The 21,022-nt window shown below is 32.3% G+C and overlaps 1 protein-coding gene and 2 long non-coding RNA genes across 4 annotated transcripts; all 3 read right to left on the bottom strand.

Annotated features, from left to right (window-relative positions):
* Positions 1-4,770: 4,770 nt before the first annotated feature.
* LOC120192407 lies at positions 4,771-20,693 on the bottom strand. The gene is made up of 3 exons (XR_005522775.1): positions 20,425-20,693; positions 19,995-20,111; positions 4,771-4,781 (listed from the first exon to the last, which is right to left on the bottom strand). It is a non-coding gene; the product is annotated as an uncharacterized LOC120192407 (long non-coding RNA).
* On the bottom strand, positions 10,137-11,326 carry LOC120192406 (dehydration-responsive element-binding protein 3-like). Of its 2 annotated transcripts, XM_039195193.1 has the most exons (2): positions 10,470-11,325; positions 10,137-10,433 (listed from the first exon to the last, which is right to left on the bottom strand). In XM_039195193.1, exons 1-2 carry the CDS (start codon positions 11,135-11,137, stop codon positions 10,382-10,384), a joined length of 720 nt encoding a protein of 239 aa, XP_039051124.1. In that variant the 5' UTR covers positions 11,138-11,325; the 3' UTR covers positions 10,137-10,381. The 2 variants fall into 2 exon arrangements, with proteins under 2 accessions (XP_039051124.1, XP_039051123.1); XM_039195192.1 differs by having other exon boundaries at positions 10,137-11,326.
* Positions 17,226-17,728, bottom strand: LOC120192408. The gene is made up of 2 exons (XR_005522776.1): positions 17,514-17,728; positions 17,226-17,418 (listed from the first exon to the last, which is right to left on the bottom strand). It is a non-coding gene; the product is annotated as an uncharacterized LOC120192408 (long non-coding RNA).
* Positions 20,694-21,022: the final 329 nt, after the last annotated feature.

A 21,022-nucleotide genomic window follows, 5' to 3' on the forward strand; every position in this document is an offset into this window, starting at 1 on the left:
TTTTTTTATCCTTTTGTAAAAGGAAAAGGTTCTAGCTAATCCCGTGTAAAAGCTAGGGAAAGGTTCTAGTTTAGCCCGGAAAAACTAGGGAGTTGTAAGGTTATCTCTTTGTCCTTAAAAGAAAGAACAAATTAGTGAATTTATTGGAAAATCCTTGGTGAGGAGCTAAGGTAGTGGACGTAGACTTTGGTTGAGAAAGTCAAACCACTATAAATCGCTGTGCAATTCTCTATCTTTCAATCTCTTTACTCTCTAAACACAAAACCGTTCCGATTATCGATTCGAGCTTCCGAAAATCCCAACAATTGGTATCAGAGCCTAACTCGTTAAGAAGGTTTAACCACCTTGAGACGATCCTCGAAGAAGCTCTACCAATTCCCGACACAACCGAGAAGATGGCTTCTACCTCCGGCTCGTTCCACATGGAAAACTCCCTACCAACGGACAAGCCTCCATACTTCAATGGAGTCAACTATTGTCATTGGAAGAAATTAATGAAGGTATTCATCCAATCCAATGATCTTGATGCATGGGAGATAATCGAAAACGACTACTCTTCTCTAAAGAAGAAAGAGAATAAGAGGAGTGACAAAGAACGGAAGAAAACTCAACTTAATGCCAAGGTCATGCACATGGTATTGTGTGCATTTGGTTCTGAAATCTATAAAGGAGTTTCTTCATGTTCAAGTGCCAAAGAGCTTTGGAATATGCTCGAGGAAATACATGGAAACAAGAAAGAATAACCAACAAAGGTGGTGTCTTTAATGGTTCGTGAAGAGCATGAGGTATCTTCTAACTCAAATGAATTTAATTCATATTCTTTTGATGAGTTACAAGGTGCTTATAATAAGTTGTATTTGGGATTTGAGACCATGAATTCCAAATATAAGAAAATGATTTCAAAATATAAAAAAGAAAACAATTTTCTTTTGAAAGCAAAAATGGATTTTGAAAACCAAAATGAAATTTTGTGAAAGGATTTAGAGCTTTCAAAAATGAAAATTGAAAGTTTTGAAAAAGAAAATTTTGATTTAAAAGTTAAGTTTGAATGCTTAACAAAAGAAAAAGAAATCATTTTAAATAATTTATCTAGTTCAATAATGACAATATGCTCACATTGTCATTATAATGGTCATAAGGAACATAGTTGTCCTTTGAAGAAAGGAAAACGTTTTAAAATTAGGCAAGTATAGGTTCCGAAAGGAACAAGGGGCATTGAAACTAACGTTCAAAGATCCAAAGCAATTTGGATACCAAAAGCTACTTAAATGTCTCTTGTAGGTGTGTGGGAGCAATGGTGATGAAAGTGATGATATTCAAGATGCTCTAGCCACACATGAAAAAGAATTGGGTAACCTCTAAGCTTAATGCTTTTGATTTTGAATATTTGGTTGCTCATTTCATTTTAAGCATGCATGAGTTTTGTTTTTAAATGATTATGCATCATTGTTTTAATCTCATGTATGTTGAAAAGATGATTATGATGAACATTTTAAAGTTAGATTAACTTTTAAGAATTTTTAGTTCATCATAATAAAATTTTGGTCAAAATTGTTTTTAATGCAAATGATATCTCTCTAACAATTGATATCAACTTTTGATTTTATAAATTTTAAATTTTTGACCTAAAATTAAATGTTTATGCATGTGATTTAAAATGCAAAAGATATCTCTCTAACAATTGATATCAAAAATTTTCAAATGCATAACATTTTTGGAAAACTTTATACATATGCACTTAATTTCAATAATTGATATTGTATAAAGTATTTTAGACTTGGATATATTGAATTTCATGTACTACTAACATGTTTGTTATTCTTTGTTGAAATTCAATTTTGTTTGAGTGTCAAGTTCTTAAAGCTAAATTTTGTTTGGAATTCTATTATTAGGGGGAGCTTTAATTTTTCAAATGATTTTTAAATGTCAAATTTACTATTTACTCTCCAAATCGAACTATAAAGATTGAATTATTTTTTATATAACAAAAAAGGGGAGAAGTGTGGTTTGAAAAATTCAATTTCTTAATGAAAAAGGGAGAGCTTAACACTTTCATATATTTTCCAACAATTGGTATCTTTTTCATTAAACATTTTATTAAGGGGGGTTTTGCCAAATACAATTTTCAAATGTTTTGTTGTATCAAAAAGGGGGAGATTATTTAATTATGTTTCGATATAACAAATTTAAGGCAAAATGTTTTTGGACTTGAATTGAATTTATTCAAAGTTTTTAAAAGGTTTAAAAATAATTCAAAGTCCATTAAATTCGGATTTGAGCAAAAATGCTAAAGGGTGTCAAAGTGCATCCATGCACCTCTACAGTGCATCCATGCACCTGCCATTAGTGCATCGATGCACCATGCAGTGCATCCATGCACTCCATTTCGAATGCAATTAGTGCATCGATGCACCCTACTGTGCATCCATGCATCAAGGCTGCAATGGCTAGTAACAACTAGTTTATTTGAATTTAATGAAGGGGTATCGATGCACCTTAATAGTGCACCGATACACCTTAATAGTGCACTGATACACCATGTTATGGGCAGCCTTTTTGAGTAGAAAAATCATCCCCAAACGACTCCAAAACATCCCCAACGGCTATATACAACATCAAACACATTCCAAGCTATAAATACAAGCTAAGAACACTTGAAGAAGTGAGAGAACAACTATCCAAACAATCAAACACAAGAGAAGAGTTTTTCATTCTTATTTCATCTTTCTCTTGTAAATATTTTGTTCTTGTGAGCTTAATTCTTGTAAACACCTACCTTAGAGAGGTTTTCTTGTTTACATTTTTTATCCTTTTGTAAAGGGGAAAGGTTCTAGCTAATCCTGTGTAAAAGCTAGGGAAAGGTTCTAGTTTAGCCCGGAAAAACTAGGGAGTTGTAAGGTTATCTCTTTGTCCTCAAAAGAAAGAACAAATTAGTGAATTTGTTGGAAAATCCTTGGTGAGGAGCTAAGGTAGTGGACGTAGACTTTGGTTGAGAAAGTCAAACCACTATAAATCGCTGTGCAATTCTCTATCTTTCAATCTCCTTACTCCCTAAACACAAAACCGTTCTGACTCCTCTTTACAAACTGTTCCGGTTGTCGATTCGAGTTTCCAAAAATCCCAACACAAGCTTATATACAAGTCTCAACACCTATTTAACAAACTAACCATATTCTAACTTCCTCTACTAAGTATTAATTAATAGATAATTAACATAATAGCTAACTTCTAACTTAAACACTCCCCCTCAAGTTGGAGGGAAAAAAATATCTTTGATCCCCAACTTGGAAACAAGATACTGATGTTGCTTCACTCCCTATGACTTTGTTAAAATGTTCGCTAACTGCTAGACTGAAGTAAATATACTATCTTGATCGCTCTTCTTTGTATTTGATCTCTAACAAAGTGACAATTAATATCTATATGCTTTGTTCATTCGTGGAATATTGGATTAATAACTATCTGAATCGTTGCTTTGATGTCAAAGAAAAGAGTCATTGATTCTTATTTCTGAAGTCCCTATTATACTAATAAACCATTTAACCAAATGATTTCAGCTAATATAACAACTATACTCTAATATTCTGCTTCTGCGGAGGATCTTGCTACCATATTTTGCTTCTTCAATTTCTATGATATAAGAGAATTTTCGAGCTTTATATAATATCCTAAAACTAATCTTTTTGTCATAAGACAAGAGGCCCATCAGAATCGCGGAAAGATTCCAATTGCATACTTCATGATGCAGAAAATAACAAACCTTGTAGAAGACTTTTCTTAATGTATCTTACAATCCTAAGCACTTCTTCTAAATGAGACTTTTTAGGATTTTGCATGAATTGACTTAGGTGTTGTACAGAGTATGTAATATCAAGTCTTGTGTGTCAAGTAAATGAGTCAACCTATTAACCTATGATAAACATTATTGTTGTTAGAGTTTGACTCGAATTCAAAGTGACACAAATTAATTAATATATAAATATTGGGAAAGCAGAAAACCTAATTTGATTAAAAGTACAAAACTTTATTAAATTAGATTTATACTTTATTTAGTTTTCTTTTGTAATCAAATATATATCCCTATAAATAGATACTAAGGGTTAGGAATAGTTATTGAGTTATTTTCTTTCACCAAAATCCTCTTGCATTTTCCCCCTTCATATTAGTGAAATTATTCTCTCTTGTCCGTGGTTTTTCCCTTTTGGGTTTTCCACATAAATCCTGGTGTTCTTTGTTTTTCCTTTTCGACCGTGTTTATTTTTTTATCGATAATCATCGTTTCGATATTATAACAAATTGATATCAGAGCTTCGGGTTCAAGATTATGGCAACAATAAAGTATGATATTATGTTTTTAGATCGAAACATCAAGTTTTCTCTATGGTAAGTGAAGATTCAGGATATTCTCACACAGTTAGATCTCGACGATGCAATAGAAGAATTTGATGAGAAGTCGGTAACATAATGGACGAATGAGGAAAAGCGTAAGGATTGTAAATCTCTTTCTCAGGTTCATTTACACTTATCAAATCAAATTTTATATTATGTGTTGAAAGAAAAAATAGTTGAATCTTTATGGGCGAAATTGGAGCAACTTTGCATGCAGAAATCATTGACAAGCAAGTTGCACCTAAAGCAACGTCTTTATTCACTAAAGTTGGCAGAAGGTTTGTCTCTTGAAGAGTACCTGACCACATTCAAGGAAATCGTCTTTGATCTAGAGAATTTAGAAGTGAAGTATGATCAAGAAGACTTATGACTAATCCTCCTATATTCGTTACCTATTTTCTACTCGTCTTTCAGAAATACAATCTTGTACAATAATGAGACATTTACTCTTGAAGAAGTTTACAATGACCTGCAATCATTTAGCAAGATGAATTATCTTGTATCTGGTTCCGAGCCCCAGACAGATGGTCTCGTGATGCATGAATCGACTAGCTCAGACAGTGGGTGAAAAGGAGAGCGTTCTTATGATAATATTGGAAGGGGTAGATCAAAATCTTCCAACCATGGTAAAACTTGTCACTATTGTAAAAAGAAATGTCATGTTAAATCGGAGTGTTATAAGTTACAAAATAAAATAAAAAGAGAAGCTAAAAAGCAGAATTCTGGAAAATCTGGTGAGGTCGATATAGTAGAGGAGTACGATGACGGAGAACTCGTAGTTACGATTGACGACAACTTTATAACATGTGATGAGTGGATACTTGACTCTAGTAGTATTTTTCATATGAGTCCTAATCGTGATTGGTTTGCGATGTATGAAGATGTTTCTATGAGTGATGTATTTTTGGGAAATAATATCCCTTGAAAAGTCGCAGTTATTGGTACAATCAAGATCAAGATGTTCGATGAGATTGTTCAAACACTTGGTAATGTGAGACATGTTCCAAATTTTAGTAGAAATATAATTTCGTTAGGTACTCTAGATTCAAAATGGTACAAATTCTCTAGTGAATGTGGAGCTATGAAAATTTGCAATGACTCTATTGTTATGTTGAAAAAGCAGAGAAAGACTACCAAGTTTTATGTTTTATAGGGTTCAATAGTTTTAGATAATGCAGTTGGTGTTTCATCCACTTTGTCAAATAACGTTGTTGAACAAAATAACCGTGGGCAGAACGGTTATGTGAAGCAGAAAAGAGTTCAACTTCGTGAGCATAATGAATTTGAAGATAGAACTATCATTGATGATCGTGATCATGTTGTGCATCATATTGCTCATGGTGAAACATTTGTGAGTAAAGTTGGCACTTATGATAACCATGTCGATGTGAAAACTAAATCCAAGCCTAGAAAAAGCTTGGACTTGATCGGTGTCCGTTACTAAAGTTACCCCTTTGAGGGGTGTTGTAGAAGAGGTGGAGAACTTGTTCGATGAAGTGAAGAATTGTTTTTATGTTGAGTTTGGGTGTTACATCGAATTTGTGTGTTTTGTCTCGAAACCTTTGCACTTTCAGAATTCGTGTAAAGGTGGAGATTTGTTAGAGTTTGACTCGAATTCAAACTGGCTCAAATTAATTAATATATAAATATTGGAAAAATAGGAAACTCAGTTTGATTAAAAGTAGAAAACTTTATTAAATTAGATTTATACTTTATTTAGTTTTCCTTTGTAATCAATTATCTATCCCTATAGATAAGTACTAAGGGTTAGATATCAAGTTATTTTCTTTCACCAAAATCCTCTTGTATTTTTCTTTTTTCATATCAGTGAAATTCTTCTCCCCTACCCGTGGTTTTTCCCTTTTGGGTTTTCCACGTAAATCATGTTGTTCTTTGTTTTTTCTTATCGATCTTGTTTATTTGTTTGCCGATAATCATTGTTCCAATATTTTAACACTTGTCTTCTAGTAACTCATCATCGCATTTCTGCTATCTTCGTTCATCAAATTCGGCAAAGTCAATTTATAGTTTTGCTCAAGATGTGTCAAGGCTGACATTTCTCCCCTTGTTCCAGTATCCTCAATAAATTGCAAAGCATATTGACGTTGACTTATCATGATTCCTTCCTTTAATCTCAAAACCTCTAGACCAAGAAAGATCTTCAACAAACATAAGTCTTTCATTTTGAAGTTATGATGCAATATTTCTTTCAAGCCTTCAATCATGCTTTTGTCGTTATCAGTAATTATAAGGTCACCATCATAAATTAACATGACTATTTTACTTCGTTCCTTTTATGTGAATAGGGAATACTTAAACTTACTTTGTTTATACCCAGTTTTAATAAGTGCCTCGGTTAATTTCAGATTTCATTGCATGGATGTTTACTTTAACCTGTAAAGAGACTTTTACAGCTTACATACCTTCTCATTCTGGCTGTAAAATCCATTAGGCAGATTCATATAAACTTCCTCTTGCAAATCTCTTTAGAGGAAAGCATTGTACACGTCAAGTTGAAACAAAGGCCAATGCAACATAGCTTCCAATGCAAGCAAAAGTCTAACAGTGACCAATTTTACCACAAGAGAAAAAGTGTCAACATAGTCTACCATTCCCTCTGGTTGTAACCCTTAACTACTAATTTAGCCTTGAACCTCTCCACCTCTTAAGCTTTGTAATTGATCCTATAAAAAAATTATCCGATTTTTTGTTTCTGTTTGGTAACCTTTCGAATTTGATCATAACATCTAGGTAAAATTTGAGTTGTTACATGTATCAAGATCGAGAAGGATTCAAACTTATTTTAGAACTAGGTGCTATTGTCAACGATGTTGAGCTTTTTGATTCGAACCTAAGCCCTTCTTTTGCTACTTAGGCGATACGACAGTTTCATGTGTTAAAAATTTAATTCAATTACTTAAAATATATTTCACATCATATTTGAGTTGACATTTAATACTTAAAATGATTGTTGGACCGATCTAATAATCTACTTGAAACAATATTAATAATTGGATGAATGATTTAGAAGAATTGATTTTAATTGTAGTTTCTAAAATCAAAACTACAATTAATAATTGGATGAAACCAAACATAAAGTTGATCCCAATTTGCATGGATGTAAATTACAAAGAATAGGTAAAACAATCCTATAATTCATCTTTGCAAAAGAAAGAAAGAAAAACAAATAGGTGAGTGACGTTGAAAGAAAAATCATGAATAACAAGACAAAAACCATAAAAGGGAGAAATAAAATGGGGCCAATATTATATATGCAAGTAGGAGAAGAAGTTGCTTGCAATCTCACAGCTATACAATGGGGTCAACAAACTATATCATTTCTCCTGCAAATATATCTTATTACAGATACAGAAAACACGTCCAAATATCAAATAAATACATGAGAAATGGGCTTCAAGATTTTGGTACGGCATTTTGTCTAAATCCAAATATAATTTCCATCAAATAATATATATACACATAGAATTAAGAAATACCAATTAAAGAAATTAAGAAGTGGGATTTATTATTTGATATTTAGATGATATATTTACACATAAAAATAAGAAACTATTATTTATCTTAATAATTCATTCAATTTTAAATACCAATTAAAGATACGTGGATATTCTTAAAATATTTATTTTTTTGGTTCATGTACTTGTATACATGTGTATGAATATTTTGATCCAAGAGGATTCATTAGAAAAAAAGTTACATTTTGTGTCCCCCCCCCCTCCCTTCAATTATTTGATGTCTAGAAAAGTGGAATTGTCTACTACGAAAACGAACAAAAATTTACATGAACATGGTGGGTTTTGGATTTTTTTTTCCTTTTGAATTTATGAAAAAAAATATAAATATATACTTACAAAAAATATATACGAGGGGCATGGAATTATTGGTGACCTAATGTACCCCATTTGAGATATGGGGATGACATTTGCTATTTGAGAAGGGAAAGAGATTATATGTACTATTGATAAAAGTGTGTTTTGTCTTTAATCTATACTAACGTGTTAAATATACATTATTATTTTTGGAACTAATTTTACTAAATTAATCAACTAAGGTTGCTTTTATTTACTTGTTATCCATATATTTTTTGATATATATATATATATATATAAGACAGGGACAAAGTCATGATTGAACTATAAGAGCCTAAAGTTACGTAACTTTGAAACAAATATGATTCTAAAAAGTAATTAAATCGTAAAAATTGAGAGAGTTATGATTTAATTATTTGGACTAAGTAACGAAACTATAAAATTAGAGAGATAAAACTAAGTCAAATTAAAAAAATAAAGACTAAACCTCAAATTTGAGCATAATAGAGGGATCAAATCCCTAATTTGACCTAAATTATATGAAGCTAAACATTTAGTTTAATTAGTTAAAACGGTTATAGTTAGACTTTAAATTTTAATGTTGATTTTCCCTTTTAAAAAATAATAAACCTTCAAATTTTAGTAACGATGGTGGAAAACATATTACATATAATAACTGATGTACAAATTCCACACCCCTATATGACAACCAGCACACATTAAAAAAATATAAATAAAACTTGAAAGAATGAATATGTTGGTTTTCTATGTAAATTTTGTGAAAAAGAAAAAGGTTTTAGATAATAACATTCAATTATTTTAATAGATTTTAAAAACGATATAAATTTGACTAATGGATCAAAACTAATGTATACGTCGTTACTATATACATATATATACACTCTTTTTTTTCCTTGTCTTTAAAGCAATTTTCTAATCATAAAATGAAAATAATATTATATAATTGGATCGAATTCTACAAAGCATAACAAGAGAATTATGATTCATTGAAAACGTAAACCCTAACCTCTTCAGCCAGTAGACAATATCCACTGATTGTGCATGCTTTTTCAACCTATGATATTGATTTATCATTTTTATAATATAATTTTTACTTTGGGAAAGAGCCTTTATGATTGCATAAATGAGCACACGGAAAATGGGTTATTTAAATGTATTTTCTCACATCAAAACAGCAGCTGCATTTCACACATTTTCTTCACATATATAATTTATGAAAGCTAAACTTGAATTTGACTAGGATGAAATAGACATGCATGTACGTGTGAACTTTCTCCCTTTGCTGCTTCAACAATACATGCCTTCATCCATTTGCAATTTGTTTCCCAAATCGAATATTTTGCAAGGATTATTCATTATTCCTTATAGTTAAATTGATAATTAGAATACATTTAAAATTAATTTAGTCTGGGTGAATATAATATAATATATGCTTAAAGACATTCAATCATTTGATGTTAAACGTTTATACATCTATACATATATACATAAGTGATGTTCAATCAGAAAACGCAAAGAATAACATAACCACTTAGATTAATTCGTACTAGTTTAAAATAGATTTAAATTAGAATCAATAGTGATAAGTTAAGCTATGATTATGGAGTATTATTTATGGAAAGTTGAAAAGTAGAAAAAGGGTAGATAGATATTGTTACCCTTAATGGGGAAAATGGTCACTTTCTCTCTCCTCATTGTATTTCACCATCTGCCAAAAGCAATCTTCACCACCATTCATCATTCACCTCATCATCACATGAAGAAGATGAAGAAGAATATATATAACTTTATTCCCAGGTTTCCATTTTTTCCCTTTAATTTTCCCTCATAACTTTATTCTTTGTTTAGGAATTGAATTTGATTTGATTTTAAATACAATTGAAATTAATAAAAGAAGGCATAGAATTCCCGTTGTTGGAATTCAAACTTGTGTTTTGCAACAAGCAAAAGGGAAGGAATTTATGATATTATTCATCTTCTTCTTCCCACTTTATACACTATACAGGGATAGGTAACATGGAGAAAGAGAGAGGTTTAGCCCTTCAAAGAAAAAGAAAAAAGGCTTAAAACCAGAAAAGAAAAAGATTCACACTCAGTCACAAATCACAATCAGAGATTCAGAAACAAAGAAGGAAAGAACACTAATAATCCCATAGCAAACCTTCTTCAAAACCATGTTGTAAAATAGTTTCTGGAGCTAGTAATTGATCACAATCATACTCACAGTCTTCCATATTTTGCAGCCATGGTGGAGGGGAAAACCAACCATCCACCGAGTCCATGAAAACGAACTCGTTTTTAAACTCGACGGAGTCGTAACTAGTCCCGAGGCTCGGCAGCTCGACTATCTCGCTTAACTCGTCCGACCCTGAAGATAAGTCCATCTGAGAAACCAAAGACGATAGTGACGACGAAGATGACAGTGTTGAAGTGGAAGATGGTGATGGGGAGTCGAATTTGTTCATCTGTGCAGCTTTCGCTGCCGCGGCTTGGACGTCGCGTGGTGCCAAAGACACGGGTCGAGGTAACGAGTCAGCGAGTTCGGGGAAGTTGAGGATAGCTGAGTTGCCTTTGATGCTTAACGCGGCTACATCATGTGCACGAGCTGCCATTTCCGGCGTAGGGAAAGTGCCGAGCCAAATGCGGGATTTTTTACGTGGCTCCCGGATTTCGGACACCCATTTCCCCCAGCTCCGCATCCGGACGCCGTGGTAAACGCTGTGCTTGTTCGAATCCCTCACTCTCTTCATCTTTTTATTACCATCCGAAGCTGCGGTTTCGGATTTGCGGTTTAGGGTCTCCGTCGAGCGAGCCAAACTCGGAGACGAAGGTGATAACGGCAGCGAAGAGGCTGAATTCGAGCTGCTCTCCGTTTCTGAATGTTGCGGTTCAGCCATTGGAGGCTTTCTTCTATAAGCAGCTTTTTTTCTTCTTTCTATTCCACTATGCAAAGGGATGGGGTTTGAGGTAACGTTATTGAATGAAGAGCGTGTGGGCTATTAGAAAGAGAAAAATTAAACACTTTAAAGGGAAGAACAAGAGAGATGCTATTAGGTAATATTTTTTGTGCCCCCATCGTTTCCCAAGGACTCATACAACAACTTATAAGGATTGAGAGACTTATAGATATGATCCACAAGAGAAATGGGTCACATACCCTCCACCTATATGCCTATGGTTCAATTGGGGTTGCCCTTCTCTAGAACCACTCAATACCCATTCAATTATATTTCTTTTATATCTATATATATTTTACTTCGATTATATCTAGAATCTAATTAAATCGGACTCATAAACAAGGGCAAAACTATCTTAACATAACTTTTCCTATTCATAAAAATTAAACTTAAGATTTTATTTAAGAAAAATCAAACTCTTTATCATTCGACCCAATAAAATAATAAACATTAATCACTTATTCCTCCAATCTTTTCATCCATCAATGATATTTTCTTTTTATCACCATTTTCACCCTTTGTCTCTATAACAAGTTTCCCCCTTGAATGTTTGGTAGAATAGGATACATATCAACTATTTGATAATATAAAAGTATACATGGTTTGTGAAGTAGCCCATGCTTGGGTTTACAGAGCTGTCGGATAATGTTGAATGAATTTTTTATTTAAATTATAAAATTTATGTAAATATCTTTTTGCCATTGATGATTGATTCTTTGATAAGTGAATTGTGTTTATAATATATTTAATGGGTCCGATAGACCGATTTAAGAAAAATGTTGCACTTAAATATTTTCATTAATGTTATGAATGAATCAAATTTAAATAAATATATTTATATTTATTTGTTTATTTTATATTTATATCTAATTGATTTATATGTTTCATTTAATATTCTTTTATAAAACATTGATAACATATCAATTTACACTCTTGATAATGATAGTAAATGAATGTCAAGTAGTATAAATAAAGTAGATAAAATAAAATAATGGCGATGAATCAAGGCATTGAGACTCTGAGAAGCGAACCATTGCTCTCAATAAAGTCTGTAGTTCTTTCAATGGACAAAGGTTACTAGGCGAAAGAACACGGAGATAAGTGATAAGCCACATTTTTCTTTTGGGTTAACTATACTGGACATCCTTAATTTAGGATTTCAATTCCAAATTAGTATAAAAATTCAGTCTCAGGATTTAAATTCCCTTTAAATATTAAAATTAGCTGACACTTATTCCCATATGTAATGGGGTAAGAGGAGGTAAGATAGTAGGTTATCCCCAACACCAGGTTGAGGGCAGCTTCCATAGGAGAGCTCCGAATTATGAAATGCCCTCCGTGGGACTCGATCCCACGACCCTAAGGTTAAGAACTTTGTGCTCTACCAACTGAGCTGGATGGTCATTTCATAATTCGGTCCTTCGATGGATCTAACAGTCAATTTGAATGTTAAATATCAACTCAGGTTTAACACGAAGCATATTCAAAATATCAATTGCATGGATAGTTTAAGTTTGACATATTAAAACAACTTAATTTTTTAAAACAAAAACATGTCATATCTAAAATGTATTTTTACATATGTTTCAATACAATGTGTGTTTAACGCTCAAAATGACAACTAAATTGATAGAATGACAACTAACTCTTTTCTTTTGTATTACTCTCAAATTAGAAAACAATTAAATTTATACTTTTTAAATATCTCTATTAATATTGAATCTCTAATTTAATTGTTTAGAAATTGAAATCGAAAATAATGTTAATTAAAGTTTTTTTCATATATGTTTTATCATTTCATTCGTGATTTAATGGACAAATGTAAGTCTATATTTGATTAAAAATCAAGGAGGAAGGAAGAGATCTTTACTAGGGACCCAAAAATTTGGTGTGTAATCTTCCAAAATCTTGTACAGTTTGGTAGTAGTTAAAGTTGATTTGCAACACATAGGCCATGGCATGAAAGGTGAGTCACATTGGGTCCAATGGGAGTTACTGCAACCAAGACACGGTGGCTTGATTGCGTGTTGGTATTTAGAAATTAAATAAGAAATGAAAATTATTGGGTTTACATTATTTGGTCAAATTAAATGAAGATGCCCCCACATGTTGAAATTGACCTCTCTTTTGCAAATCAAGAGGGTCCCTTCTCCACATGGAACCCTCCACTCCAACCCTTATTCTGTGGGAATTGTTAATAATTTGATTTCTCTGTTTTCTTTTTATATTACGGTTATCGTAATTGATTGAATTAAAAGTTAATTAGGTCGGCACAAATCAAATTACTTCGGTGGTTAAATTTATTGTTTTTAGAGGTCACGAGTTCGAGCAATAGCAACGGTAAGGGTGATTGAGCGTTCATTGTCAAATGGTTAAGAGTGTTTAGAACAAGTACTATTTTGTAATCACCTTTAGCTTAATAAAAAAAGTTAATTAGGTTGATAATTTAATTATATAAATTGATCTAATTATATTTTTTTATCATTTACTAATTCTACTAAAGTATGAATAAGTTTTGTTATAAGACAATTAAGTGTTTGGTTTGTTATAAAACAATAATATTAGTGATAGTTTTGTGGCTTTTAAGATTTTAGTGTTAAAAAAGAAATTCATTAATACTTCAGTAATCATTTATATAGTTTACTCTTAACCCGCATAGCTAGAGAATGTCAACTAAGCCAACCTAACGTACCACATTAATCTTCTGTTATTGGGACAATAACAGTTAACGAGAGAGTGATCGATTTGTTATAAAACAATAATGTTAATAATTAATTTATTACTTTTAAAACTTCAGTATTGAAAAGGGAAATGTATCCATACTTTAATGATTGATTAGTTTAGAGAACTTCTATCAACTAATAAAAATTGGAAATTAAAAATCAATGATCCTATAGAACAATTTTTAATTAATCATTATTAAACCAACGATTTAATTAATTAAAATAAAAATTGATCCTATAATCAATTTAATCATTAATCTATTTAAACACGATATTCAATCCGTTAAAGCCTAACCAACATTTACCACGCATATATTAAGATGTTACTATCCCTTAAATAAGTTTTATTTTTAATATAAATTTTAAATTTAATCCATATTCTAATATAGAGGAGAGGGAAATGATACTCTAAGAGAAGAAAGAAAAGCGTTTTTAGTGGGTCTAAAACCCATGACCTAATAAAAATACGAGAGAACAAAAATGAACTTTGACCAACCAATTAAATATACTTATTAATCGCTTAAATAAACTCTAAACGAATGAATTAGATTTTTTTAAAGTAGAACGATAATATATTCATTGACAAAAAAAAAACATCATCAGTAACGTCTTGCCACATGCATACATGACAAATACATTCATGTTTATCATAATCAAAATATAACAATGATCGACCAGTGACAGCCTAAGTAAGAGCATGAACAATTAAGGCAACAATATAAAGAGATGGATCACTTTGACGTCCCAAAACATCAGACATAGAGGAGGAAAACATGAAGAATATCTAAGATAAACGAATAAAAAACAAATTCTCCTTTAACAACAATCTAGTTTGACATAGATATCCGAGAACCAACAGAATGTTATATGCAAACGAACAAAGGAACCAGACATCAGAAAAGCAAGTAACCATGAAATCCCGAAGAAGTATATACCAAAAAGAAAACCAATGGAAGAAACTTGCACCGAGAGTCCAAAAACACTGGTACCTATGACTCTTTATTGGAATTAGATTGAATAGACCACAAGTGTAATGTCAAGCTAGCAATTGTCATTAATAAGAACATTTTAATGTTTGATTAGACTCAATTTCAAAATGGTCTTGTGTTAATGGGTAAAGTGATAAATAATTGTAGAAAGTGGTTCTAATGGTTTTAATACGTTGATTTGGTTTTTTGTGGTCTAGAAGAAGTGCGTTATCATCTCTCCTGTATGGCTCTTTATAATTACATGAATAGGTGTCAATCAAGTGTCAATCAGAAATTATTATGACAGTTGTATTAATTATATGTATTAGTAAATGATGGCTTAAACTAAGAAATCACGTGTATCAACACGTAACCGCTGATTATTATATGCCGAGAGTATCCATACGAATAATAGATAATCGACACTCAATTTCTACATGCATTATTATTTTTCAAGCTCTCGCAAGATATTAAAAAAAATATAAGATTGTTATTCAATCTCTCGTAAGAAAATTATAAACTAAAATAATGATATAATTTTAATTCCTACGAAAATTCAAAATTCAATTTTCGACCCAAAATTTTGTTTCTAACTTGGCACATGGATTTTGTGAACAATGTAGTTTGAAAAGAAGTTTGGAATAAATATGGACCCAAACACATTAACAGTAAACTAGTTTTCATGTAACAAATAAATATGAATGCTTGGCCACATATCTTAAGCATCGGGGGAACCCGTACTATGTGCATATGTTATGGAACCACCTTACACCGCCAGTTTAATATCATATTCCTCAAATTTCTAGATTCATCTATCATTTTCATACTATTGAATCACTTCTGTCTTTCTAATAATAAAATTAGATCTATTTATAAATCGGTATGATTTTATAAACATTTTAATGATAAACAAGTTTTGACAGAAATTATCATTATATCATTCATTAGATTATTTTTCATTTTTTAAGTAAAAGAATCTTAAGTTTTATTTAAATCAACATATATTGACCAATAACAAATGAATGCTTAGTGTCTCTTTATATATATGTAATGTAGGGAGGCTGAAAAAGGTTCACTTTATTTAATCCTTTTTTCTGGGGAATACGGCGGTTAAACTGAAAGGGCCAAATTTCAAGGACGAAAACCTATCAAATGTGCAGGCGACCGATCATTCATTTTAACTTTTCCACTGTAATAAAAGGCGAAGCTTGAAAGCATTCCCCCCCCCCCATCAGAAACTGCTATATGAACATAGAGATTTAATTAATGAACCAAAAAGAAAACTCCAACATGCTTGTACGGTAGACATTGATATTTTGGTAATAAGATTTGAGTTTTTGCAGTACAAAACGGCTAGAAAAAAAAAAACAGTTTTGGTGGGGTGATCCATGAAGGATATTACGGATTCAGACAGCTCTGAAAGAGCTTTGTAAGAACCTCAGCTACCAGAGAAACGACATCACCCTGCTACTATTTCTATAGCCTATTTAATCATCTTGTTTCTACGTACATCGAACAGTGTTCTTATGTCTTGTTAAAAGGTCAAAATTCAATTAATGGTGACAAGCAATAATCTTGTCATATTTTGTACACTAAATGTCTATTGTTTGTCTTTTAATAGAATCATTCAGCGTTGAATGTTGAATCGTTAAGCATTCAGCGTGTTTGTTTCGCACCTCTGAATGATTCAGTGCTGACTGATTCAACAAAACAGTGCTGAATGATTCAGCACAGAAGTATATTCTGAATCATTTAGAGCTAGTTATCAAACAACATGTCACATTCAGAGCCTCTAAATCATTCAATATTTGAATTATTTAACGCTTAATCATTCTGAAATAAACAAACAGCCCCTAAATTTTAGAATGATTGATACCAATTTGAGAGGCAGAGCATAATACTAGGTGGGGATTAATTTGCTTTTCAGGTTATAGTACAGGGACCCTATAAGTAATTTAACCAAACTTTCAAAGCTACAAACTTTGATATAATGGATTACTGATTTCACAAATTAGCTCTCTTTTTTTCCTAAAAAAGAAAGAGAAGCAGTGGTGGCATGGAATTGAAAGTTTAAAGAGGTGGGGGAGATGCAAAATTGTTACCAAGGTGCAGCAACTTTTGAAGAGCAGTCAATTATCAAAAGAAATATCAAATAACAGCAACACCTGTGCAGCTTTCCATTAAATATTTGGGGCCATAAATCAACATAAACGACAAATGTTGTGTTTTCTGCAGTCCTAGCTGTCCCCCATGACTTGGTGTGTTTTGATCCTCAACCCATTTCTTTCATTACTGTGATGCTTCATGCATTTAACTGATATATATATATATATATATGCAAATGTTCATTTCGGACTAAAGCCAATCAACCAGGCTGGAGTGTCAAATCTGGGAGAATCCTGACATAGTCAATAAATGATGTTTACTCTTTATATCAGACTTCATTTTCATACCTGTTAATGTCTTGGATAGTGATGGAGGTTTCCGACTTTCCACTGTGGTCGAGAGCTTTTGAAAGAAGAGTTGTGATCTGAATGGTGGACGAGGTGGGGGTGAAGTTGAGTAACAATAGGTCTATGTGTCTTAGGGGTGAAGGTAGCGCACGGGGCCTATTTATACACTTACCGCATACATCTGATAGGTTTAGTCATTCGCCGTTCCATCAAGGGAAGTCGTCTTTCGATTGCCGATCGGGCTTTGAGTTGGGGATGTGTACTTTGAGCCAGTAAACAGAAGCTTTACAGCAATTGAGTGATGAAGAAGCATTGCTACAATCTGAACCATGCAGCTTCTTCACCAGTTTCTTGTCACATGCATTGCCTATACACACAGGATTGAAATTATAACCATGTTGTTCTCTGCAATAATTCGAGAAGGACTAAGCGGGAACTGAATAACCGAGATCAGCTACATACATACATACATACATACATACATACATGCATACATACATACATACATACATACATACATACATACATACATACATACATACATACATACATACATACATACATACATACATACATACATACATACATACATACATACATACATACATACATACATACATACATACATACATACATACATACATACATACTACATACATACATACATACATACATACATACATACATACATACATACATACATACATACATACATACATACATACATACATACATACATACATACATACATACATACATACATACATACATACATACATACATACATACATACATACATACATACATACATACATACATACATACATACATACATACATACATCTATCTTTGGTAATCTTAATATCTAATATAAAATCTTTTAATTCACATGCTGCTTATGTGCATATAGAGACCTGATCAATATGTATGTGCGTTTGTGTGTGCGTGTGTGAAGCTTGACTGGTCTGTCTCACCTGCATTGCGCCATTAAGGAACCTGATGCTTCTATCCTCGACCTCCATGATGCTGTTGCGATGGTCGTCGAGTTTTTTTCTTTTGTCATAAATGATTTTGCTATCCACTGCTGTGTGAATTTAGGGTAAGACAATTATCCTCAACAAACATGCCAAAAAGGCATGAAATAGGAACCTTGCACCCCAACAGTTTTAGGCAGTTTATACTATTTTTCAAAGTTTAATGTAATCTGGTTTTCGGTTCTATATAAAAGATATCGTTAATCATTTCCAATGTATTACTACTCATTCTAATCGTATGTCCACTGCAATTGCTTAGCTAACATCGAAACTAGGCCTCAGTTAATCAATAACAATCATCATACTATATGTTAATGACCTTTTGAATGTGTACAGATGGGTTTATATATCAAAGAGAGGATAAAAGAAGAAATAGCTAAACTTGTTTATGCATACATGCATGCATATAGGGGAAAAGCCACCAGAAAGTACTTGATGCCTTCATTTCCTTGAACATTTGATGCACCAAATTGGCTAGGCACTTGTTTTTGCTTATTATTTTCATAAGTTAGAAAACACAAAGAATAACTTAATTATTATTATTATTAATTTATTATTCCACAAGGCCAGCCTTTTTGCAGTTGATTGTGAAAGGAAATTAAATGAAATTATCCTAGAAACACAGCACTACAAACATTGGGGATTTTTTCTCTTACCCTTTCCTTCACTTGTGACTTAATATGAAGTCATCGATATCATTGTTGATTCTTTTCTTGGCTTTTACATCTCCATTCTTCGGTGCCAGCTGCTGCTTCTGTGAACTCGAGGGTTTACTGCTAGGTTTTGAAGGTTTAATCAGAGTGCCGGTCCGAAGTTGCTTCTGCCTTACTCTGCTTCTTTGCGTATGTCTTTCTGGCTTTTTCAGGGGACAACAAGCCATGTTCCATCATCCTACAATCGAACAGTGTTAGTTCGGAATACCCTTTACAAGTATTTTACAAATGCAAAACGAAAGACATGATGGTGACAATCAATTGAATCTTCCTTACATCAGAGATTAAAATTTAAAAGAGCCACTGATGGCATCAATCAGAGTGAACAAAAGAGAAGTATGACACTAGAAATTGAATGCATATATATCTTACGTGTGCAGCTTCAGACCTGAGAAACATTCTTGTTAGACAAAGAAGTAATTGGCCTATTATCTATCAGCACAGAAAAGAGAATTTTCCCTTATACCGAAATTGTTAGATTGAAATCGGCTTGATGCCCGGGGATGTGTAACCGGCTCTCAACATGGACTTTAAAACAGGTATAAGAGGTGTGAAGTTCACTATATGCAGATAATTAGTGGTCTTCATTCGCATCAAACCAACGAAAGCTTTCGCTTAGGATTGAAGTGAACAACACGCAACTGGTTCCAAGGATTCCATTTATAATCGAATACCAATGTTGTACATACATAACATCAATTAGATGCCGCAAAGAAAACTAGTTGATCTCCACGGTCTAAGAAAACAGTAGGCAAGAAGCATTTTTGGAAGAAGGAAACCACACCAAAATTCTGCCATTTCACTTGTTGGTATCTGTTTCGACCCGAAAAGGAAAAACATCGAGCAAAATCAATTACTAGAGACATGTTTATATGAAAATGAAGAGATTTGAGGCAATATGAAGACAGCCTCTTAAGGAGGATCATGTTTCTGGCGAGGCAAAGTATAAACCTTCTTCTCCCTAGCTTTAGTTTTTGTGGTTGTAGTGGTTTTTGATGAACTCGAACTTGTTTTCGATTTTACCTTCTAAATTGAAAAAGAAAAACGAGTTCAATTCATGCATTTTGGGAGAAAAATAGACAAATACATACAGATAGACTGCCAAATCTCCCAATTGATCACAGAATAAAATAAATCCACCAAAATTATAGAACATCCCTTATCAGGATCAATCAACCCGTCATTAAATATCCTGCATATAAGGAAACCAAACTTTGAAACTAACAATTCAATGAAAAAAAAGGAAACTCAGAACATCAAATCGAAAAACAATCAATAAAAAACCAACAATTCTTATGAAAATTTTAGTTCAACGAGAAAATTTAGAGATTGGTACCTCTGTTTTTGGTGTGACAGTTGACAGAGATTTTTGCTTTGCATCAACATGCTGTTGTTTGCTGGAGCTTTCAAGCTTCTTCTTGTTCACAGCAGCATCAAACTTTCCCTTTGAAGAACCATATTGACCACTGGGCTGCTTCACCTTAACTAAATTGGATTTGGTCTCTGCGGTCATTTCTGGAAAAATAAAATCTTTTAGATTGAAATTCTTTGCAAATTTGCTAACTTGATCGAATTAATAATATCTTCTCCTTGCTTGTTGTATCCATTGAACAATCAGTTTAATAGCTTTTGGGATGTTTAATTATTATTAAATATATATATTTTTTAAAATAAGGTCGACAAGAAGAAAAAGGTTGGAACTTTAGCTATGCTATTGCCGTTTAACCGTTAACGGCTTCCTTTTTTATTTAGGACTAATTCTAGTTCAGACCCTAAACTAAGTTAAAGGTTATAATTTAATTTGTGAACTTTAATTTGATTATTAAAATTTTTAAATTTAAAGATAATCTATTTGTTTTCATAAAAATCTCTTCATTTTACTATTTTCAATCTTTAACTATATATTTTTCACTCGTCCAATATATATATATAGG

Source organism: Hibiscus syriacus, unplaced genomic scaffold, assembly GCF_006381635.1.
Source record: "Hibiscus syriacus cultivar Baekdansim isolate YM2019G1 unplaced genomic scaffold, ASM638163v2 tig00116975_pilon, whole genome shotgun sequence".
NCBI classification, from domain to species: domain Eukaryota; kingdom Viridiplantae; phylum Streptophyta; class Magnoliopsida; order Malvales; family Malvaceae; genus Hibiscus; species Hibiscus syriacus.